The 24,645-nt window shown below is 43.5% G+C and overlaps 1 protein-coding gene across 1 annotated transcript in view; it reads left to right on the forward strand.

Annotated features, from left to right (window-relative positions):
• The window catches only part of LOC123026353 (60 kDa lysophospholipase-like), an 83,019-nt gene that overhangs the window by 16,934 nt on the left and 41,440 nt on the right, over nt 1-24,645 (forward strand). The window contains exons 4-8 of the mRNA XM_044435864.1: nt 4,141-4,266; nt 5,722-5,805; nt 7,255-7,381; nt 21,903-22,015; nt 23,408-23,593. Of these exons, the coding sequence (XP_044291799.1) occupies nt 4,141-4,266; nt 5,722-5,805; nt 7,255-7,381; nt 21,903-22,015; nt 23,408-23,593 (636 nt within the window). The remainder of the gene's footprint in view (nt 1-4,140; nt 4,267-5,721; nt 5,806-7,254; nt 7,382-21,902; nt 22,016-23,407; nt 23,594-24,645) is intronic.

The following is a 24,645-nucleotide window of genomic DNA, read 5'->3' on the forward strand; positions in this document are numbered from 1 at the left end:
AGAGTCAAGGGAATCTTTTATACGTTGCATGATCTCCTCAAATATGACACACACCCTGTTTTAAGTGTGCTTTGGCTGGGGAAAATGGAAGTCGTTGAGGGAAGGCTGTCACAAATAATGAAATTCCCTGGAAATCAATCATGTGACAGAAACTTTTTATTGAGTCAATGTCTGATGCAAGAATTGGCAACCTTCCCACGTAAATTCAGCTTTCCTTTTTGATGAATTGTTTGGTGCAACTTTCAAGCAGCCGTTTCCAGAGCTCACCAGTCTGCTGTGACAAGGCAGGGTGATTTGGTGATTTGGTGATTTGGTGGTTAGACTTGAGACTGGGAGACCCAGCTTGAAATCCCCATTTGGTGATGACGCTCACTAGGTGACTTCGGACCAGTCTCCAAATTTGCAGCCTATCCTACCTCACAGGGTTGTAGTGAGGATAAAATGAAAAAGAGGGTGATTATGAAATTGGTTAAATGTGTGTGATGTCTTGGAGGATAAGGCAGGATAGAAGCATAAGACATCAATAAGCACGTAAATAATTATGTGTCTTGAAAGGAAGATTAATAACTAGGAAGCTGCCTTATAGCTGACAATTGGTCTTTCCAGTTCAGAGCTGCACTGATGGGAAATGGCTCGTGTGACAATCTGATTAATGCTGATTTTCTGCGGTCCAGGATTGTAGACTGAGGTCCACCAGCCCTGCTAGGGGCTGACCCTTGAAGTCTTTTCCATGGGGTGCAGTTGGACCTCAAATGATGGCCCGGGGTGGCACTAATTCCTGCCTCCCATGACAAATACAAGTCTATAATTGTGTTACCAGGTTGAAGATTGCTCTAAAAACTGGCTAATAGGTCCACATTAAGGCCTACTTGCGTTTTATGGTGAGGAGCACTGAGAAAGAGATGAGATTAGCATGTCTTGGGGAGCAGGTAGTTGAAAGACCCGTGCCTGAGACCCCAGGGATTCATTGCTCATCTCAACAGAAACTTCTGGTTAGGACCATCCCTTGATCTAACTCAGCTGAAGGGAACCAGACGTTCTTTATAGGGATGCAGCTTGGTGATTTTAGATTTTCTGTCTAAAATTTCAAATAGATTTGTGGATCGACTGCCATATCTTTTCTCTCTGCCTGTCTCCAAACACCATTCCATGCTTTGGAACTGCTTTTGCATTCCTGATATGTCAGTATTTGCTAACTGTGTTTAAAAAAGGAAAAATGCTTTGAGTATGCACAGTTTTTGCATTTGACCCTCACACAGAGGTTACAGGGATAAATGGGGTTTGCTTCTGCTGCTCGGGGACTATTGTCACTTGCTGTTCTTTATTTGGGTGGTGCTTTGGGGACCCTCTGGCCATTTGGGCCCGGGGCCCTGGCTCCTAGCTGCACCAGCGGCTTCTCATTCATTTGGGAAGCACTGATCTGGAGCTAACCATCTTTTGCAGTAGCAGGGATCTGTGAGATAGAATAGGTCCAGCTGCTAATTTTGTATCTCTGGCACCAAATAGAACAATGGTCCAGATGCTGCTTGAGAATGCAGGTGTGTATGTCTCTGTCTACCTGTATGTCTCTGTATTTAATGCATTGCCGTGTTGCTTTCTGGCCAGAAGAGGGCAGTCTGATATTAGCATTTTGCTTCTCTTGCAGCTGGATGCGTGACATCCTCCTTGCCTGCTAGGACAATAGCTCCAGTTTGCTTAATCGGTTCCCATAAATGGTATATAATCCACAGACTAAAAGCCAGCAACAAGAAATCAGATCATACGACTCATTTGCATATGTTAACATTCCTGTTTTAAGGCCACAGCTAAGCTTTTCTTAATTAGCAGTCTTCCTCTGGTTAAGGACACATCATTAATATGTATATGTTGGAGAATAGGTCTTTGAATTTTCTCATAATTAGCCACTGAAAGAACTAGATTTCATGTTGACTGTATTCTTCGTTAATGAATTATGTTAGAGTCAGAGCGTTGCTGGAAGCCAGATAGGAATACCCAAATAAAAAAGACCCCAGTGGTAGAACTTCATTTTGCACTGGTCAGCAAACAGGCCTGCCCCATCAACAATATTTCAGGCTCTTACTCAGATCTGTCACTTCCCATTATGAATAAATGAGCCCTTCCCTTTGCTGTATAAGAATATTCAGAGAACTTACACTAATCAGTTCATTGGTTTGTGCATCCCTTTACTGACTTTTCAGGCGATCAGTGGCCTTGAAATCTGTATAAAAGAGGTGTCCAGGACTGGTGTCAAGGGTCGGCATGACTGGGCACTGGCCAAGAGCCCAAATCGTGAACCCTCTGGTGTTCTTGTTCATCATTGCAACCTGTTTGTTCCCTTGCCTCTAGCTGCAGCCCAGGCAGCTGTGGTGATGGGAAGGAAGGGCAATGGGCTGATTGATTATATTTCACCTTTCTCCCATTGTGGAACTCAGGTTAGCTCCATGCATTTCCCAGGTGGTCTCCCCTCCAAGCCCTGGCTAGCCCCAGGCCTGCTTAGCTTCAACATGGGGGATGCCTTACGAGCCTTCAGACCATACTGCAGGCCATCTGTAGATGCTTTTGCCTGCAGGTTCACTGGTTCTCTGCAAGGCAAGAAGCAGGGGGAGGATGAGGAGGAATGGGATGACAATGGCGACGAGAAGGTTGGCTGATTGATTGAAGGAGCCCATTGAAAGCGGCTTGTGCAACAGCCTTCCAAAACCTGGAGATCATGCTGCAGTGTTCTGTTCCAGTCCTGTTCCCTGAGAACCAGGAGATGCAAAGAACGGAGAACCTGGAACCTTCTGCATCTGGAACAGCAGCTCTAGCAATGAGTTATGGCCTGTTTTGAAAGATGGTGATTTAAGGGTCAGGATGGGCAGGGAGGAAGGGATGGCTTTTGCCAGTTCAGTAAGAAGAAAATCAGCTTCCACTGGCCATTAAGCAGATACCACAGTGCTGGAATGACAAGGGCCAAAACCAGAAGTTTCCTGTTACATTTTCTTGAACAATTGTATTGCATTCAAATAATTTAACAAATATAAAAACATACCAGACAGTCGTCCTTTGGGTACCTTTACCAACCCTCACATGGACTTCCGCGTTCCTCCATTAAAATGGTTTGACTGCAAGCTTGCAAGGAACCTTACATCTGGGCAGCAATTTTATACTTCAGTATTTTGCAAATGGGGATATTGTGAAATATTGCACACCTGCACCATCCCAATTTTCCTTCCATGAAGCAATTCCTCAAGCCCCACCACTGCTGCTTTCTTATTTGGTCCATTGTCCATTTTACCTAGCTGTGGTGATTTGCTTCACCTGACCCTAAAACAAATATGACTGTTTACCTGTGTGGCCAGGTGCACCACGCAGATATGAAGCCACCTCCCTGATGCTTTCTTCTGTGCTGTTACCACAAAAAACTGCATACGAAGTAAAGGTTTTGCTTGCTAATGTTGCGTCTTCCTTCCTTTTTTCAAGTTCAGGCAGAATTCCCGGGAGTGCTACCCTGCTTGGATGTTTTATAGTGGCATGAGCACTCCACTCCTGGGCAAGCAGGAGACTGAGGCTAGGAAACAAACGGGTAGGAAGGAAATCCCAGCCAATCGCCGTTTTTCAGATTCTGGAATGGCGCCTTAGCGTTTATGCATGTGCCATAGAGGCAAAATGCATTCCACCTCACGCCTCCAAGATTTAATGACTAGAAAAGCTGGGGAATGAGCTCAACTGTGAGGTTACAGTTGGGTGTAATGGATTTTGAACTGCACAAGCACTGAGGTTGTGATTTATCAGGGGCCGGGACCCAAAGATAAGAGATTCTCCCTCGGAAGGGCATCTGGCTTTGCAAAAAGAGGCTCAGGAAGGAGGAAGTGGACAAAGAAGGCAAGCCGACAAATAAAAGAAATGCCTCTCTCTCTTCCCCTGCCACCCATTATCCCTTATTTCAGTTGTTTAGATGATGTCACCCACAATGCATTTGGTCTTTTGACAATTATCTAACAATTCATGAGAGGGAAAACGTAATGATTAATATTTTTAAAATGAACTCGCTTGCCACTGTTCTTAGATACAGTCTTATCTAACTCCCTCCTGCTGGTAATCTCCTTCCTTTTTTATTCTGTTTTATTATTAAGCACAACATGCATTTTGCATCAACAGGCAAACTATGAGAAGTATGATGGCTTTGTGATCCTTCATGGGACAGATACAATGGCCTATACAGCTGCGGCTTTGTCCTTCATGTGTGAGAACCTGGGTAAAACCATCGTTCTAACAGGGTCTCAGGTAAGACAATTCCTTAAAAGATGATTTCAGGGATGGTTACTGGTGAGTGGACATGACAAAGTTTTCATTCCTGCTCACAATAGCCGTGCAAGAGGTGTGCTTCCTTTTGTATTTCATAGTCAGGGAGATGAAGTAGAGCGGCATGTGTCATGGGGGCTTGGAATCATGAGGCCCTTAATTGGCCGACTAACGAGAAGGAACAGCTCATTGGAGAAGACCCTGATGCTGGGAAGGATTGACGGCAAAAGAAGAAGGGGACGGCAGAGAATGAGGTGGCTGGATGGAGTCACTGAAGCAGTTCGTGTGAGCTTAAGTGGACTCCGGGGGATGGTGGAGGACAAGACTGCCTGGAGGAATGTTGTCCATGGGGTTGCGATGGGTTGGACACGACTTTGCAACTAACAACAACAGGAGTTCTGGTGGAGTATGGTTAATTGCTTTGATTATAATTTCCAAGGGTTACTATTAGTCCCAGGAAGAATGTAGGTTCAAGCCAGACCTTTCCCAAGAAGCAAAAATCAAACAAAAAACCTGTGGCTCTTCTACTTTGGGCACATCATGAGAAGGTGAGACTCACTGGAGGAGACCATCACGCTAGGGAAAGTTGAAGGCCGAAGAAGACCAAATAGGGGATGGCTTGACTCCATAACGGAAGCCACGGCCTTGAAGAGCTGCTGTGGATGGCATTCTGGGGGGGCTTTTGTTCATGGGGCCGCCGTAAGTCAGAGAGGACTTGTTGGCACATAACGACAAACAGTATCGGTACCTGTCTTTTGTCTTTGTTGGAGCTAATAGCAGTTTGAGGGGTTTCACTAGAGGAAATGGTTGGGTTGAAACATTTAGGACCTCATTTTATGCATGTGTATGCAGAAAAAACCCAACAGCTCTGAACAGTCCTCAGAGAGTCATATTTAAGCATACATATTATTTTACCCTTAAAACCATTCTTGGCATCTGTGATCAGATTAGGAGCCTATCACAGTTGCTTGGTGCTAAGTCGCTTACCAAAAAGAATTTACTATTGTCGCAGAAGAATGAGGAAGCTGGCTGCCTGAAGTTGTACTAGCCAAAGCTGCCAAATATTATGCAAGGGTAGCCCCGCTAGCCCCATATTCTGGGTCACTCCAGTAGCTCCAAATATTGGCAAGCAATATTTCTTCCATGCTGAGTTCTCTTCTCTCCCCGCACCATGTAAAGACTGTGCAAAATTCAAGGATAACTTTGTGAGGCAGGGGGAGAATACATTTTACATTCATAAGGAGAAATCCCACCATCTGCCATCATTTAGATGAAGAAATATGTCCTGGTTCCAATAAATCATATGATCAGAGAATGTTTCATGCATTATTCATGTTTTTGCACTTGGTTTGTATTACTGGAGTCCTGATTCTTCTCTTTCGGCCAGGGAGGGGGGTTGTTTTAAGCAGCCACTGACGGGTGTTTCTCTCTTTCTAGGTGCCCATATATGAACTAAGGAATGATGGCAGAGCCAACCTGCTTGGGGCACTGCTGATCGCTGGCCTGTTTGTAATCCCTGAGGTGAGCTTATGATTTTGCTTCCAGCCTCTCTGTTCTTACCCCTGCAACCCTGCATGTTCCAAACTTCCCCTCTTTCCTTGCTGATTACAACCCCCTGCCCTCGCAGTCTTTTCTGTGCAAAAAATTACAATCAGCATAGACAAACTCAACAAAGAGCACCATTGGTGACTTATCTCCTCATCAGCGGAACTTTATGTTTTCTTTTAAATTCAATTTTATGAAATCATGCATGGCCAAATAAATGTAAAACAAACTCTGGGTTGTTTATGGGAGATGCTTCAGGACACCACAATAAGCCGTCCTTCTGCTTCCTCATTCCATTTTATAGACGTATCAGTCTCATGAACGTATCAACCTTGGTACCAAATAGTGCTTCCTTAAACCAAACTGCAATACTCAAAAGAACACCATATCCAGTATAGCTCAGTGCCAGTTGTAACAGCAACTAACAGATTCCCAGTCATGTAACTGATTATAGATCTTGCAGTGATTTTAAAATGTGGGTGAGCAAAATATGGCCATCTCAGTGTTTTGACCTCCGTGGTTGCTTAGCATTGGCATTGCTGTTGGGGCTGATGGGAAAAGTAGTTGAAAACAACTGGAGTGCTGCAGGTTGTCCATCCAATGTTTTAAAAAAATGGCAATGACCAAAACAACCCACGCTAGTTTGACATCTGTTATTAAACAGATCTTGATAGTTTGGAGGAAAAGCAATATTCTAACAGTGACTTTTCAAGCCATGTATTTAGAAAACCTGTATCAGCTTTCCAGGGGACTGTCAGCAGTGGTTTGAAAGGATGAACTGAAATGGTGGTTTGAAGAAATGGCTTTTTTTTTCCCATGGGATAGGACAGGGAGACCCATCGAAGCCTTGACTTTGTTTGCCTATTTGGAGATAGAGCGCTCCTTGCTTTCCCAGCCACTTGTGGAGCTATTTATAACCCTCATCCAGAGATGGACAGAAGAGAGATATCCAGAAGTTTTAGAATTCAACACTCTTATTCCTTGCCAGCATGACGGGTGGTCAGGAACACTGAGCGCTGAATGATAAAACATCGTGTTCCTTGCACACTCCTGCTTGAGTGTACCCCGGAAAGGTGCATCTTAGGGTAACCTCCCATGCACCCCTCCTTTTTTAGCACCCTCGTCATTGTAATTTAGTTTAGAGGTTCTTGACAATCCTTGACAGCTGCCAGATTGGCTCCTCGAAGGAAATACCACGAGCGGTTTCATTAGTCAATACCCAAAACATTAAGTGACAAACATGGCACTTTTCAAGCATGCAAAATATACACCTTCCTACAGAATTCCCATTGTATTTATAGCCCTGTCCTAAATCATTCTCATTATATTTAAAGAAAGAGTCTGACATGATTTTTAAAAAAATCTGTTGGATCTCTTTAATTACAAGGTTTCTATACTGACATGTTTCTTTTCTCATCCTTGTAGGTGTGCCTGTACTTTTATAATAAACTGTACAGGGGAAACCGGGTGATTAAGGTGGATGCAGATAGTTTCAATGCCTTTTCCTCACCTAACCTGCCTCCACTTGCAAATGCTGAGGTTGATATTACAAGTAAGCAACGCTGTGATTTCAGCCCTTGGACGGTAACAACACCTTCTGTGTAACCCTTTCCTGAACTGTTGCAATACTAGGTCAAGGTCCCTAAGCAGCCTTCTCTGCCTGGCCCAGAGAGCTTCGGCTGCAGTGCGGGGGATGAGGGTTGTTCAGCCACTGCATGCTTTTTCATCTGTGGAACAGCTGTGGCCGACTGCAGAGTTTGGGGGCTGTGCTCAAATGCCAGGGGACAAAGCCTGCGGAGTCGGCAGTGTTCCCAGTTAAAGTTTGAGTGGGGGTCCTGCCACCCACTGCATTTCCCCAGGCCCGTTAAGGGGTTCCACTGGCAGCTTTGGGTGCCTTTGAGTCAAATGGTGGGGGGGGTGTATGAGTGTGTGTGTATGAAATAAATGAATTTAAGTATTCGCCTTTACTTGCTTTTGGGGTCCAAATGGCAACTTTCCTACTGAATGGGCTTTAAATGGCTATGTCTTGTTTGTTTGTTCTTTACTTCTTCCCTCCCTCCCTCCCTTCCATCTTATTAGATTTATATCCTGCCTTTTTCCTTTTCAAAATGACTTATATCATTCTCGTCCTACTGCTCTCACTTTTATCCCCACAACAACAACCCTGTGAGGGTCAGGATTTTTTTTTTTTTTTTTAGCAATCTGCAGGTTATGAATGTATATTTATTTTTACATTGATAAGTCGCCAAACAGCTTGAATGAGCTCTCTAGGTGGCGCACAAGAATAAAGTAACAACCAAACAATTAAACCTATCATTAAAAATAACTGATTAATACTAATGTAACAGAGGACAGATTAACTCCAGGAAACATAACCAGGCAAGATGGACAACCAGATACTAAAATGCAAAAATAAATAATTAAAAACCCATTAATAAAATCAATTGTTAAAATTATTAAAAAGGCTGATGAAGAGATATGTTTTCATCTGGCACCAAAAAGAGAATGGCGTAGGTGGCACTAGAGCTCCTCTGGGGAGCTGACTCACAGGTGCCTGTTTGTGTAAGATCCCTTGGCATTCTTGTTTCTCTTCCTTTCTGTACTTTATTTGTTTAAAGAAAACAAGCGATTAAAAAACAGCAACCCTGTGAGGCAGGTCAGGCTGAGCGTCTGTGACTGGCCCAAAGTCACCCAGTGTCACTCCGCCACACTGGCTCACCAGACTGGTCTTTAGAAAAAGACCCCAATGTGAGTGAGAACTGTGGTGCAGGATGGGGGAAATGAGTTCCCCCCTGCCGTTGTTTCATGCCAAGATGCCAGTTTGGGTGGGTGGACCAATGCAATGGGAAAATTGGCATGTGGGGAGGGTGGACGTCCTTCTCGTGTCCCAGCATCCGGACCTGAATCAGGAACTGCGGTGCTTTCCTTTTTCTAAAGAAAGATGTAGCCAGTTCAAATCACTTTCATTCAAAGCGCTTGTGTCATAATGAGATTTGGTTCTGGGCCAGGCAATCCAGTGACCTTTGGGCAGCATCTAGGGGACCACGGCATGATTCAGAGACCCAGCTCCAACTCTGGGAAAGAGCTCCTCCCAGCTGGCACAGAGCCATGTGTCCCTGAGGTCATAGGAGTGACCTCAGAGAGGGGCTGTAGGGGTATCTCAGGGGCCAGAGAGGGACGGAGACCATAGTTGCCAAGGTATGATGTATCCCAACAGGTTGTTGGCCTTCTCCCTCTGTAGGACCAAAATGGACAAATGGACAAAAATTGACTGCCTAGCTGCTTTGCAGAGCTGGAAGGGCATGGAGGCGACCTTGCCTCCTCCTCCTCTGCACAGAATACCCATAATCCTCAGAGTTTGGAGGTTACAGGTGTTCCCACTAAATTGGGCCAGTCACAGACTCTCAGCCCAGCCTTCCTCACAGGGTAGTTTTTTTGGGGATAAGACAGAGCAGGGGGAACAGAATGATGCCAGCCACTTTGCATTCTCACCTTAATCAAATAAGGGAAGACTAAACAATAGCTATGTCAAATGTACCCAAAATAGAGACCAGCCCCAGAAGTTTCTCTTGTGGCATCACTGGCCGGTAATTCCTATTTGTAATTCCTACATTTCTCTATCACCCGGTAGCCCAAACTGTCCAAACATTTCACAAAAATTATTAAGTAACCACATCACCAGTAAAGATTTCACTTGGAAACACCCCTTTAAGAAGTTGGCCATGGAGTAAAAAGGGAGAGCTAGGCAATATCCATGATATGGCTGCTTTTGGAGGATATTAGCTTTACACTAAAAAGAAAATATACCCACAGGATTTTAGTCTTCAGAGATTCTGCAGCGAGATCCAGTGTTTACAGCATGGTGTTTTTATGTTATGCATTCTTTTCTGTACTTCCAAGGTGGCCTCCAGTCCGAGAGTTTCCCTGCAGCTGCTCTTTTCCACCTTTTCTCTATTATTCACCCTTCTTAATACCACAGCATTTTTTGAAATCTGCAAAATTGCAGGTATCCAGCTCACATTTAAAATATAATGACTGAATATACCAAGAGTGCCCTGGTTTGGCTCCTGGTTTCATTGGGAAGGCCAGAGAATTATTTGGCATTTCAGCTCTGAGATCATAGGATCTCGGAGCTGGGACTCTGAAGGCCAAGGGAGCTGGCTTCAGGGTTTGCTGTGGATTCCTATTGCTGTCCCCTTCACTTGCTGTCCCCTCCCCGGCACTTCCTCTAGATTGCCAAAACTTGCCATCTAGGGAAAAAACATGATGTGAGTCTGCCCCAGTGTCTTCTGTGCATTCAGAGGCTTAAGTGCAGTGGGAGCACAGGTTGTTGGACTGTGCCCTTAGAGGCAAAATAAGCAAATTTGAATACAAGCAAGTGGCGCCAACAAAATCCAACTTTGCTGCACCGGAATCAGGCTGGAGTGTAGAGAATGGATTGCCTGGGCTGGAGGACTGATGTCCGTTCGGCAATTTGCGATCCTGGGAAACCCTTTTCCTTTTATCAGAACCTCTCAGGCATAAAACATGTTTGTGCTGGGATCCTCCTGGAGAAAAAGGCATGGCTGAGCTAAGCATCGTACAAGCATCTGCTGCCAGACGTCTGACTTGCTGCTGCTGCAGCCACAGTGTAGGAAGGAAGGTGCCAGACAGACAGATAGGGAAGGGTGGAGGGATGCTTCCAGCAATTAAATGGAGAGTGACGAGTGCCCTGAGCAATATAATGGGACCAGGGACCTGCATTTCTGACTATGAAAACTGTGGGGGAAAGGAAGGAAAACGAAGGAATTGTTGACTAATTCAATGGAGCTGGGTTCTGCAGCCTTTGTCAACATCTGGCTGAAATTAGGCAGAAAAAGTTGGCCTGCTTCCCTGAGCATCTGTTGCGTTCTGTTCCTCTTTAGCTGCATCATTCTCCTTCCTTATGTCAGCCAAGTTTCTTTCAGACAGATTGTATTTTGCTGCTTTACAAGTGATGGAATTGCCCAGATTCCTACATCCTCTACCTATTTCAGGCTGTACTGGGCCAGACACATGGGGCATCTAATAAGGATCAGGACTGATTACTCTAGATCAAAGCAGTGCATTGAAATGCAATTAAAGCAGGTTTTAATCGGGATGGGGGCTGGAGCATCAGAATTAAGCATTAATAACACATTAATCTATTGGCAGTAGTCTCTTAATCCCTGGTGAAGGATTTTGGATAGAAAATATACCTGCTGGGAGGTGTTTCTTGGCTAGATTGCCAGGTGGACTTCTTTGGGTAGGGAGAGCTGGGGAGAAGGGGCTACCACGGGGAAGGCCTTCCTCTGTGCTAAATCAGTATTGCCAACTTTCTTGCTACTACCATTAATGATTTAAAAAGCCATTTAATTTTGCATAGCTCTTTATTGATGGTATTCCTTTTTACTTGATGAGGTTGTTTTCTAGGATTCTGTTGGTAGGGCGAACCTGAGCTTCAGGTCAATGGCAGCTCAGCTGTTTTCGAACCCTGGTTTTTACAAAGGCCACGTGCAATTTTCCATTTTAAACCCACTCAAATTCTCTGAGCATTTGTCTCATGCCTGATTCCTGTTTGGTTTTGCTCTGCATGTGCAGGAAAATTGTGTAAATCAGGCAGTAGTTGTATGGGAAATCTGTGCAGTGTTTGTAGAAAATTATACTGGGAAAGTTGCTCACATCAAAGAAGAGTCCAGGTCCAACAGTCTGCAAGTAGTTTCAGTGGGTACATTGTATTTGCATTTGGGGCTTTAAACAGGGTGCACTTGCATTTTTGACAGCAAAACCGACATTCCTGACTTATTTATTAAATTTATTTATTTATTAAAACATTTCTATGCCACCCCATTCGCCAAAGCCTTGGGGCGGCTCACAACATAAAATATAATACAAAAATAACAATATAAAACTAACAATATAAAATAAATAACAATATAAAATAAAACTTACCATTTTTCGTTTGGTGTCACTAGAGGTCTTCAGCCCAAAGCAGAAGGTTGGGCATCCATCCCTTGAGGATGGTCTAGTCCTGTACTTCCTGCAGAGGGTTGGACTAGATGATGTTCAAAGCACCCTCCCATTAATGATTTTTTGTAAAGAGACCAAACAAACTAAAGTGGTCACAGAGATTACTTGGCAGTACTAAATCATTTGTTTTTATGTATTAATCAGATTCTGGTTTTGGTACCTTCTTTGAGCATCATTTTTAGCAGAAAGGCAGGATAACACTTTAATAAAAGAATAAATACTAACAATAATTTCACCCATCTCAAGGCGACTTAGTGTGTAATTCAGTGGCTGTGTTCATACATATTTATGCAATTTATATAAGTTTTTGTATACTGTACTTACAGCAATAATTGGCTCTCTCCACGGTTTACCATAAAAAAATACAAAAGAATATAAGCAATGCAATAATATAATAAAACACAATAAAGGTAAAGGTTTCCCCTTGACATTAAGTCCAGTCATGCCTGGCTCTAGGGGGTGGTGCTCATCTCCGTTTCCTAGCCGAGAGAGCCAGCGTTTGTCCAGACAGTCTCCATGGTCATGTGGCCGGCATGACTAAACACCGAAGTGCACGGAACGCTGTTACCTGCCTACCAAAGTGGTACCTTTTTATCTACTTGCATTTGCATGCTTTCGAACTGCAAGGTTGGCAGGAGCAGGGACAGAGCAACGGGAACTCACCCCATTGTGCAGATTCGAACCGGCGACCTTTCGATCAACCAGCCCAGCAGCACAGCGGTTTAAACCACTGCGCCACCTGCAGTCCCTTAATAAAACACAATAAAAGGCAATAAATAATTAAACAATAAACAAATTGAGTAAAACAGCATAATGACAAGCTGTGGTGGTTTCCTCCATGAAATGGTCTGTCATGTTGTCTGGACCCTGTTGCCAGCTTATCATGCAGTATGCTTGGTTTCCATGGAACCATGGCAAGAAACAATGGTCTGTTGTGTGGTGTCTGTGTTTCAGAACGGCTTATTTGGTCACCTGAGCCCAGAAATGTGGTTTCCATGTAGCTACTATAGAGTCCAGTGGAAAGAGCAGCAATTACAGGAGCCACTCTAGCCATCTAGCCTCTATATGCACTCCAGTGTGGAAGAGGCAGGAGTGGTGCACCCTGGGATTGAATTCCAGCAGCAGAGGCTAACAGAATGTGTGCTGCCTGTTGGAAAATTAAGGTAGGAGGGTGGAAACCACATATGCTTAGGAATCACAGGATCATCTGATAGCAAAACCATCCTTCCCTCCAGGTACAAAACTATGCCAAACAGAAAGTCAGATACTGGTGGTCCTGCTCTCTCTCTCTCTCTCTCTCTGTCACACACACACACACACATTTGTATGCCACCCCGTAGCCAAAGGCTCTCCGTGTGCATTATAAATATATTTAAAATACAGATAAAAATAAACAACAATAAGAAACAAAACCATAAAAGACAGTAAAATTAAAATACAATATAAATATGACCATGTGAACCCTGCCAGTATATCCTCAACAGGAAGCCATGGCTAGTCCCAGCTCTGGGATGCATGACTTCATGCTGGGTTCATGAACTATTCCAGCTTTTAACAGTGTACCTAAAACATCCTAGGTACACACTTAAAAATCTATAATGTATGAAGTAGTTCTAAGAAGTCCTGATTTAGTTTTAAAAGCTCACATTATTTCCATGCAGCTGTGAAGAGTATTTCGCCCCATTTGACCCTTCATAAATGCAGACATGTTCATTCTTGCAATGAATATTTACAGAGGAAGTTCTCCCTCTTTCTGTCTGTCTTTCTTCAAGAGCTTCCTCCCATAGGCCATGTGAGGGTCTCCACCTCTTGCCTTCCTGTCTGCATCCAAAATGAATGCTGAACTTGCATAATGGACCCTGGCTTGCTGTCAGCCTGGTGAGAAAAAAGCATTGCTTTCCGGCTGGAGCTTCGAAAGTTGCATTTCTGGTTTGATTTCACAAGGGGGAGTTCAGTCCCCCCCCCCCCCGCCCACTGCTTAGGGAGGTGTCGCTTTGGGGAGCTGCTGCACTCCTTTAAATGAATGAGTTCAAACCTGTATTGCTGCGTAACTCCAGCATGGTTGCCCAACCCAAGCACTACTGACTCCTAGGACATGCTTGGATTAGTTCAGCCTCTTCTGCCTTTGGATCATGTTGCCTTCCTTGCATGCAGCTAGGAGTAGAGAACGCATTTGCATGATCTCCTTTTTGCCGCACAGTCTGGATGGTGCCTGGTGCCCATGAGCTCAGCAGATAGGACTCCTTCTGGTGCGGTGGAATCCTACCATAGCTGCTTCTGCTTTTTAAGCCCCTGGCTTTTATCTGTCCCAGGGATGGCATTTTCTAACTTCTCTGCTCACTTTATGTCCCTCTAAAGCAGCTTAATTTGACTAGGAAACTGGGTCGGTAATACTTTCCGGCCTGTTGGGCAACCCTCTTGGAAGGCAGGATTAATATCAGCCTGCCACGGAGAACTGAAAGAGGCAACGCTCCTTTCAACTTTGCTATCTCTGTCTCAGTGCCTGCTTAATTACCGTGTGCCCGACTGTGATTAAAGGCCTGGGAGCTGAGCCAGGAAAAGGGTGGCAACCCCAAGTGAGTTTTCTGGTGCCACCACCTTCTGTTCATTGTGACGGCTGGTATCTCAGCCGCCATAGGTAGAAGAGAAAAGATGCAGAGAGACCCTGTTGGCCCTCCGTGGCTTTGTGAGGCCCCTTCTGTGGAACCGAAGGGTTCTGAAAGAGGCCAAATGGCAATCAGGGCCAGAAGGGAAACTTAAAAGCAACCAGTTTGTCCAAGAGTTAATTCCCACACGTCCATTTCCTCACCTGCTGTTGGCTGTGGCATGAAGTGGTATCTTACATCAGGGATCTAACACCAAACCTGAAATCTCATGGTTGCTTGACATCATCTCAGGCTGTTCAGAGGGAGCCATTAGTAAGTTCAGCCGTGAGTCATCAAATGATGGGGCACTGAGCATTTGTGGGACAGCCCTTGGCTTGTTCTTGGAGGAATGTTGTCAGGTGATTCCCCTCTTTCAGAAGGACGTTCTCATTCTGCCGTGGTCTGGACCAGCCTCGCCATACCTGACACCCTCCAGGTGTGTCGTCCTGCAAACCCCATAATTTCTAGCCAGCATGGCTAATGGCTCATCTGGACCACTTTGTAATGCTTCTTCCCACACTGGAATGGAGACATGAAATGAGTTAAGCTGTATAAACATTGAAATCTGATGTGGATCCTGTGAGAGCAATTTTACAAAGCTGTTCTGGTAGTCTTGGTTGCTCTTCAATGTGAATCTGATTCAGTTTGACTTACTGTCTCAGTTCTGTGGTTTAGAATGAATTATCATTTTACTTTTTTCTATCTGGAAGAAACAGTTAACAGTCAAGTAAGACAGTCAAGAATTTCCTTAGCCATTATTGAACAATTAATTCAAGTAAAGATGATGCTCTCCAGTAACCCTTCCCAGAGCAGAATTTGGCACTTTATAGGCGATGGCAGCGGTGGCCTGGCTCCCAAATACACCTGATTCCCTGGACCAGGAGATGTGGGATTAGTGCCCCATTACTGACCAGTCAGCTCCACTGGGAAAGGGAATATGGAATCAGACTCATGGTTAGTGGTAATTTTTGAAATGGTGGTAATTTTTGAAATGCGGTGGTGGTAGTTAGTGGTGGTAATTTTTGAAATGCGGACACTCATTCTGACATTCCTCATAACTATGTCCTCAAACACTCTCCAAAAATGGAGGCAGTTGTGTTTGATCTCTCTCAGGAGGTCTTTCATAGATCTTTGGTAAACCTGGCAGGTCTTAGTTCTCCATTCAAGACCAAGGCACCCCAAAATACTTTGCAGTGTAGCTCACAACAAATAGTATTGCTGGAACATCCCAACTGCTGTGAGGATTGTAGAAAACAGGAAACTGTGAGGGAGGTGGCATATAACACCAGTGGCCCCACTAATGAAAAGGTCCTTTTTAACCCCGGGAGTTCTGTATGCGCCACATTGTTCTTCATGGTTAAGACTTGTAACTCCTAACAGCCTTTAAGCAGTTTCGTCTCACCACCTGAAGATGGTAAACCAGTTTTGGGTGTGCACATAAGTAACTTTTATCAGTGCGTCTGTCTATCTGGTCCTAAGGGTGTCTACTCAGACTTAAATCCTGTTGATTTTGCTGGGAATAGACGAAGCTGAATGAGGCCAATGGTCTGTCTAGCTCTATTGATGAGACTGATTCATAGCAGTTCTCCAGACATTCAGATGGGAGTTCTTGCTGGCCTTCCCTGGGAGATGCCCAGGATTGAACTTGCAATGGAATGAGGGGAGTTCCACGCCAACACATTTGGAAGGCACCCGGTTGGGGAGGGCTGGCTGTGAGTCAGAGTTCAGGATGGCAGAGCAAGAAATGTCAAGGAACGCCGCACCAGCTGCTGAGATGCTTTGTAGCTGAGCCTTTCCCCAACAGGGCCTGTCTTTAGGATGCCGATTCAGAGGATCACAGGAAGGGCACATTGATGGTTGGCTTTGCGCTGCAGACGGGCGCTGCACTTCCATCTCTGGCGTCAAACATCTTGCCATCTCTGCTCTTGATACCCTGGGGATGATTGTATGCATGAGAACAAGACCCATCAGGACACATAGGTTCAACTGTTGCGCCTGTCCTGAACCACTTTCAAATGCAAAAAAGGAGTAGGTTAAAATAATTATCTATATACGGAATATAATAAAATATAAATGTGACTTTCGCACTTAAAATTCAGTCCAAATATGCCCATCAATCCATCACATACATAGGATTACACAGTCGCAATGCTAATTTTCAAATACAAGGTTGTACAAATACACTGGACCAATTCCCCAGATGAGTTTCATCCAATTTGGTCCTCTGCACTGGGAGAAAATATAAAACTAAACAATAATCACAGCCCTTACTAAGGCAAAATTAGCATGATGTTTGAATTACCTACACGAAACGTGAAAAGCAAAATACAGAGGCTTAAGGTACAATCTGGTGCATGCCTAGGCATAAAAGCCTTCGACACTCAGCCGACGCCAGCTTTTGGCAGGCCTTTTCCTGTCTAAACTTGCAAAAAATTATGCCCTTGGAGACCTCAGAGATGTCATTTCCAAATAACAAAATAAACATAGACTAATAAAAATCAGTTTACCAGCTGTTGTTATTTATATTAAAGCTGAAATCCCCACCATGAAACTGGGATCCGCATGAAAGAAAGGGAGGAAAGGAAAATTCCCCCAATATTCTGAAAAAACAAAGCATTCTTGTGTTACTTGTCAGTATCTCCCAGGAATATCAAACATGCCCAAACTATGCTGCAGAAAGCAGTATGAAGAACCCAGACAGTGACCCACCACCACAGACTAGAACATGCTTGCTAAAAGGACTAATTTCCATTCCTTCCAAATTAATGATATGAATATGCATAGTCCATGTACATGATGTGTCACTGGACACTTTTGGACTTTGAATCCAAAGCCGTCCAGAGACGTAAGTAATTGGATGGCATACAAATTTTATAAATAAATAAATAATCAATAGTTTAATGTTAAGTGAGACATCTGCCTTTTGTTAGAAAACATTTTCTTACATTTTTAATCTCCATAATTTTCCTTTAACCCATTCCCTTTTTCTTTATTTAAAAATTTTCTATACCTTCATTAAAAATCTCATGATGATTTACACAAAGAAAATTTTAAACAAATCAATAAAACAATTAAAGACTACTTAGTGCCAGTACGTGTTATAAAATAATTAAAATACCGATTAACAATTTTAAAACTGGGTAAATAAAAAGGTTTTGGCCTGGCACTGGAACAAATAAAGCGTTGGCGCCAGCAAGTTCCAAAAGCAGGGTGCTATAGCAGAAAAGACTGTCCTCGTAACACCTCTTCTCTCCCCTTTCAAAGAGGGCTCTCAGAGAAGGACCTCTGCAGATGATCTTAAGGTTTGGGCAGGCTGATATGGAAGGAGACATTTGGGAAGGCCGATATCATTGTACCATCCATAAGGCAAGGGACGCTCTACAGCTCACCGGACATCTTCTGCCCCTACCCAGGTTTAATTTTTGGAGCTCCTCAAAAGGTGATTCTACTGCACCACTGCATGCACCAACGGAGATTTGTGGGGACAGCATCCCACAGAGCCGAAACAGGGACAGTATTTTACTAGGGACAGGTATGAGGAAAGAGAATCCTTCCAGGTAAATTGCCACATTCTTCCAGAACATTGTTAAGCAGTAGGAGCTCTAGGGAAAATCCATAGTTCCTGCAACAGCAGGAGGTTGGACTCGATGGCCTTCATGGCCCCTTCCTCCAACTCTACTATTCTATGATTCTAAGTGATGGGTTTGGGGTTCAAATTTTCATATTGTGTAGCAAAACACCCTCCTTTCATATTATTGCTAGAATTAATGTAATCAGCAAGGAATATTTTTCAGCAGGCTCACCTCCTGAAACTCAGATTCTAAGAGAATTGGTTACCTTTCTTTAATGACCTGTTTTGAATTTTGACAGGCTTCCTGTAGTGATCAGTGTCAATGCATGTCATTTCAAAGATGATGTCTGAGCCTTTTTCAGAGTTGTAAATGTGTGTGCCCACATACATTTTCTCAAACTAGGTAGGACATATTCCGAAGGTAGACACGGTAATAATTCTTCTTCACAGCATCCACTCTGAAAGAGAGTCTTCTCAGAGAGTGGTTGTGCAGGAATTGATTGAGGCCAAAAACAAACTAATCTTCAGTTGCTGCAACAAAGATAACTTGTTGTGACATTTTTATGAAATACGGTCACTTATCTTTGGTTTTCAACTCCATCTCTCCCCACCACAGCCGAACCTTTATCTGACAAAGACTGATATACATGATTGGTTTTCTCCATTGCAGTCAAGTGTGCATTAGTGATTATCCCAACAGTGGCATTAAGATTTGTGGGGCTTATTGAATGGAGGAGGAAGAGTTTCATCTGGTGTAGCAACCTTCTGTTGGAAGCCTGATTTGTGGCACCTACCAATTGGGAAACAGGGGAAGCCAGTGATTGGATTGTGTAGGCCCAACTGCAGGACTGGGTTAGGGAGGCTGTTGACCTGCAGCCTCCCAGAATTTCAGTGGTTTTGTCTGCCATGCACCAGCGGGTTTCTGAGGCATGTTCCTCCCCCCCACCCCGCTCTTTCAGTGATGAAAGAAGAGGTGGGATACACAGTGCCATATCACTCAATACATTTGAGTCCCCCAGGTTAGATCCTGCAAATATTTCCATCTGGTTTCCAGAAATACACCCCTCTAGCTTCAGTGAAACACGTTTCTGACTTGGGACAATTCCCTAAAAATCTCATCTTATTATATATGATTTGCAGAAGTATTGTACATGCCATGACTGTCATTTATACTGTTTGAACTAGCCTTCTAGGTTCAGTGTAAAGTTTTTTGTTTTTTTTAATGAATGGGATGTAAGCAGAACTCCAGTTTCTTCAGACTCCTCCTCAGGCATTTTGCATGTGCTCACAGTTGTTTGCATGAAAAGGATCAAGCCAGATTTTTTTTTCAGCCAAAGGCTGTAATCCATTTTGAAGAAATTTGGGAGCTGTGTTTCATTGGTTGGCAAGAGCAAAGGGAAGAGGGGCAGTGCCACAGACGAATGGGATGGAGCAATGATACCAAAAATACGAGCTTATTTCATCTAAAATAACTTCTTAAGGCCAGTAACTAGGCCTTTAAAATGGCAGTAGAACCTTTTAGAATGAGGAACAACCTGCACAAAAGTTGAGGACTCAACAAATGGTGAATGGCTGGGGGAAAGGGGTAGGGTCAGAGGAAGGGGTATGACCTTTTATGGACCACCAAAGGGGTATGGCCTTTTATGGACCACCAAAGGGCCAGGTTTGCCCTCCCAGAGGGCTTGAGTGTCTGCACCCCTTTCTTATACCTTACATCAGTCAGAGCATCTATCTGTGCACATCTTGTTGGGTGCAGCTTCCTGTCAGTCTTTAAGATCATTTGCACACCATTGTCTGCTAAGCATAGATCATGAGCTTTTCCAGAATTAATAATGAATGTTTTGGCATTTTAGTAATGGAACTCAAGAGTGACTATTAGTTAAAGAGCTGGCATCTGGCTTGCAACATATAATCGCCCTTAATTGAATCATAGCCATTTTATTTAATCACTAGTAACTGCATTATAAACTCTGGAGATGATTAGTGGTATGAGTAACAACATCTGTCTGTTAAAGACGTGTGAAATATGGGCCGCGTTGCTGGTGCCAAGCAAGGTGGCTTTGCTGAGCTCTGCACCCCACCTGACGATGCACATGAACATGGTGGCACTTGCTGAATAATATTTTATTTGTTTGTTTATTTTTTGATTTATATCCTGCCTTTTTCCTACAAAGGGCTCAAGGCAGCTTACATCATTCTCCTCCTGCATCTTATCCCCACAACAACAACCCTGTGAGGTAGGTTGGGCCGAGAGGCTGTGACTGGCCCAAAGTCACCCAGTTGGCTCCTTGGCTGAGTGGGGACTAGAACCCAGATCATCTGTGTCCCAGTCCTGCATTCGTAACCGCTACACCACACTGGCTCTCTAATATGAAACTGGGATTCAAACAGGAGGCAGTCTAGCTCATGCCAGTCTAGCACAAAGCTCTTAAATCTAGTGGCTTGTGTTGTGTAGTGGTTGTGGCAAGTAGGACCTTTGCAAAAAAATGGATGACTTGTTCAGTTCTCGTTGGGGTGAGCTCCTCCACCATTCCTGCTACCACAAGATTTCATTTTTTTTATTTATTTAAAAATGTTCTATGCCGTCCCTTATGCATGGCCTCTCAGGACGGCTTACAGTGTACCAATGTGGGTAGCACTGGAAAAGGATTAGACAAAATCATGGAGACAAAAGCCATCAGTGGGTATGAATCCTGATGGTTCTCTGCTGCTTCCAATATCCAGCTGCTGGGGATCATGGGCAGGAGGGTACTGTTACAGTCATGTTCTGCTTGTGGGTTTCCCATGCAGAGCTGGTTGGCCTTCGTGTAAACACAGTGCTGGACTAGATAGAGCTTGGCCTGATCCAGCCTGGTCCATTTTATGCTCATGTCAATTCCTGGAGATGTATCAAACATTCCAAACGGCTTGACGTATCCCTATTTTTTTTATTGTTAAGCTAAGAGGAGAAATTGTGTTGAAGCTCCTGTTAGTAATTGTTCACATGCTCACATAAATTGCTCCTGCTAAATTTCTCCTCAGATATTGAGATTTATCGGCTATGCTTTCTAGAACAAACTTCTGACGTCCTGAATCCATGAAATCTTTCAGAGGTATACACTGCATCTGTAATCATGCATTTAAAAATATTTTAAAAACAAGCAAACAAACCTGCTGCTCTTTCCATTGGACTTGCATGGTTGTACAACTGAATAATTTTAAGATACATATTTGTCCATTACAAAAATGGAATAACTTATATTTTCTCCTTTTAAAAAAAATTGCAAGACTCACCTTGGGTTTTAAAAGGTCAGCCTTTCTCAAGCTGGTTCCCTGCATGTTTTTTGTACAAATCCCAGTATCATGCTGGGAGAAATAGAGCAATACTTTGGAAGACTACCGGGTGAGTGAAGTTTGGTTTTATAAAGGACAAAAGGCAGAGATGTTCGGTTTTACTATTGCACTGACAAGTGCATATGTATAGTCCATTTTTATTATTCTCAAACCTGTAGTTCTTAGCAGAAGGAATGAGCTCACCTCTGCTTAATACCTATACCACACCGCCAGCTTAAATGCTGCTTTACAAAGTTAGGCAAGGCAGTTCTCTGCCCCAAGGAGTTTTCAGCATAAATATTAGACAACATCAACCTTCATCAGCAACTGAACAAAGCTTATAGTCGCAGTCCTACAGACACTTATCCGGGAATAAGCCACAGTGAAAACAGTGGCAAGTTTCTGAGTAAACATTCATGGAGAGATGTGTAGAAGAGTCATCTCAACGCTTCTTAATCTTTTGAGCTGGGAGGGAAGGAATGTATCTTCAGTGAAAGATATTTGTTTGGTTTCCACAGTTAACTGGGAGACCATCTGGAGAGCCAATACCACCAAGAAATTTGAGATCCATACCAACATGAACTGCAACGTCGGGCTGTTGAGGATCTTCCCAGGAATTACTGCTGCCACGGTCAGTCCTTCCATCGAGTGCCTCATACCTATGATGACACTCAAGTGTGGGAGTGCTGATTATATATAATGAGAATGAAAAAAAGACATTGGTATTACCGAGCCGCTCCCAGAGTGCTTCTGAGCCATTGTTTTCCTCTGAGCTAACTCCATGTTGTCAACACTCCCACAGTGTTTGCTCAGATGTGAGATGCTTCCAAGAAATTCTCATGTTCAGAATCATGATGGGGGCAGTAAACCAGGCACTCTTTGGAAGAGATAGAACCAGAGATGTGTCAAACCTGCATTTTAGGATGCTTTTGAATCTCATGCTGTTGAGAGGCATTTCCACAATTTTTATCATTTGCGGTTAGGATGAGAAGAACAGCTATAATAGGCAAGGTTGTTTCTGACCCTCTTGCAGCCCTGTGGTTTCCTTGGGGGGAAATGTGGCTTTATCAGAAAATGATGTACCTTTTCTGATGCAAATTGCCCCCCTTCCAATGCTGCTTTGCAGAGACAGTATCAAACTAGCAATACTAGGACCCCAAGAGTTCTTCATTACAGTGTAGGCATCAAGTGAGCTTCTTTGGGGAGGACATTCCACACCTGGGCTAACACCAGTAAAGTGGACCTTTCCTACCCTTTGGTGGGGTTTGAAGAATGTTAACCCTGACGAAAGGTTAGAATTCTGAAGTGGCTGAATGGACTGGATGCTCTCAGACTCCAGGTGGGGGAATTGCATTTCCAATGCTCCCTACCTGCAGAAGGTTCCTGCAAGTAGCAAGCCAGGAGAGCAAGCAAAGGGGCAATTATATTCTCCCTTGTGTTTTAGTTTTCTCTCTTCTCCCAGCTTAGTTTCCTGTGTTGTATGAGCCAGACTAATTAGCACTGGGGAGAAAGAAGGAAAAGAATTAGATGACCACAGGGTCTGTTGCAGTTCTGAGTGCAGATGAATGTCGGTGAATAACTGACTTCTTGATCTATATATCATTTTTGTAATTCTCCTCTCTACCGCTGTTTACCCCATTCGTGCAGATTGTTTAATCTTGGGGAGTCAAAATAGACAGATGACTTGTGTCCTTCTGGCTTGTACTTTTTCCATCTTGGATCCTGGTGCAAATCAAATAGTCCATGCCAGTATATTCAATCTTGTAACTACCTTTCTGTCTTGCTAACTTTGCAGAGAAGGTTTGATCCCTACTGTTCTCCATGCTGTACCCCATAATATTATATCAGTGTGTACAAGAACCTATCTTTGACAACTCTTTTGCCCATTGGTATACATGTCGAAGATAACATTCATATAATCTGGGTTTGTATTTAAGAAAAAAAAATTGTAGGGGAAGCCGAATTCCAATTGTGGCACAGACCTTTGAACTCTAACTGCATATACACCTTTTCTTTCGTGCAGGTGAAAGCATTCCTTCAGAGTCCAATGGAAGGAGTTGTACTTGAGACCTATGGAAGTGGGAATGCGCCCAATAATCGTCCAGATTTGCTAGATGAGCTTAAGAAAGCAACTGATCGCAATGTGGTGATTCTGAACTGTACCCAGTGCCTGCGAGGAACTGTTTCTTCAGCCTACGCCACAGGAAAGGTGAGAAATTTCCATGATTTAAATGAGGGATATAGAATTTCTTTCAGCCAATTTGGAGATGCTTTTGGGAAATTTGCTCTAGAAAAGCTGTAATGTCTGCCACTGTTATAGTCAAGAGGACACGTTTTAGAAATAGCAAAGGCACGTCTTCATAAGTTGTGTGAAGTAGCCTACAGGGCTATTCTATGTATAGTTGGAAGATTTCAGCTTAAGCAATTTCTTTTCAAGTTTGCACAGGTTGTCTTATGACAGCAAAGGGAGCTCAGTACTGGATTCCCCCAGTACTGTACTAGTGTGCCAGTTACAGACCTTCATAACCAGGAGTTGGCAATATGGCAAACCAACTATGGGTCATTTCACACATTACATGAAAGCAAACCTGGGTTTGACACTGAATGTGCTCTCAAATGGGAGATGTTTCCCAACTTTCCTTTTGAGTACGCCTGTGTGACACAGAAGTGTGTTTTATCAACCTGATATTTTTAGGGATAGTTTCAGCTTTAAGCATCCTTGGTTCATGGCTAATATATGAGACATGTCAGCAGCACTGAATTCCGCCATTGGATTATTCGAGAAGCGAATTGCATTCTAAATTGAACCATCAGGAAAGTTCTTGTCCACTTTTTTGCTTTTTAGAAACAAACTCCATTGTTTGAAAAGACAAGTTAATACAGGATTCTGATCAGAATAGTTCACAATGCTTCAAATAAATGTTACAGTATCACTCAAAAGAACATTAAGATTTGAATTCTGTCACTTCAGCATCAATTTTTGCCCCAGAGAATCTCACACGCTTGCAACATCAAGGCACTTTAGAAGTAGTAATGATCATCATAATGATGATGTTAATTGGGTTTATCCATTGTTCGATTAGCACTAGCAGCAAGCCATTCCATTCATGCATGGGAAGGTGCATATTTTTCATTTTCATTTTTGCAAAACATTTCTATCTGCTGCAGCCCATCCTTGCTTCTGAAAAGGGTTGTACTTCACTGCTCTAGAATGTGCACTGGCTTCCATTCTGTTTCTGGGCCTAATACAAAGTGATGGGC

This window comes from Varanus komodoensis, unplaced genomic scaffold (genome assembly GCF_004798865.1).
Source record: "Varanus komodoensis strain SLA01 unplaced genomic scaffold, ASM479886v1 scaffold3, whole genome shotgun sequence".
Taxonomy (NCBI): Eukaryota; Metazoa; Chordata; class Lepidosauria; order Squamata; family Varanidae; genus Varanus; species Varanus komodoensis.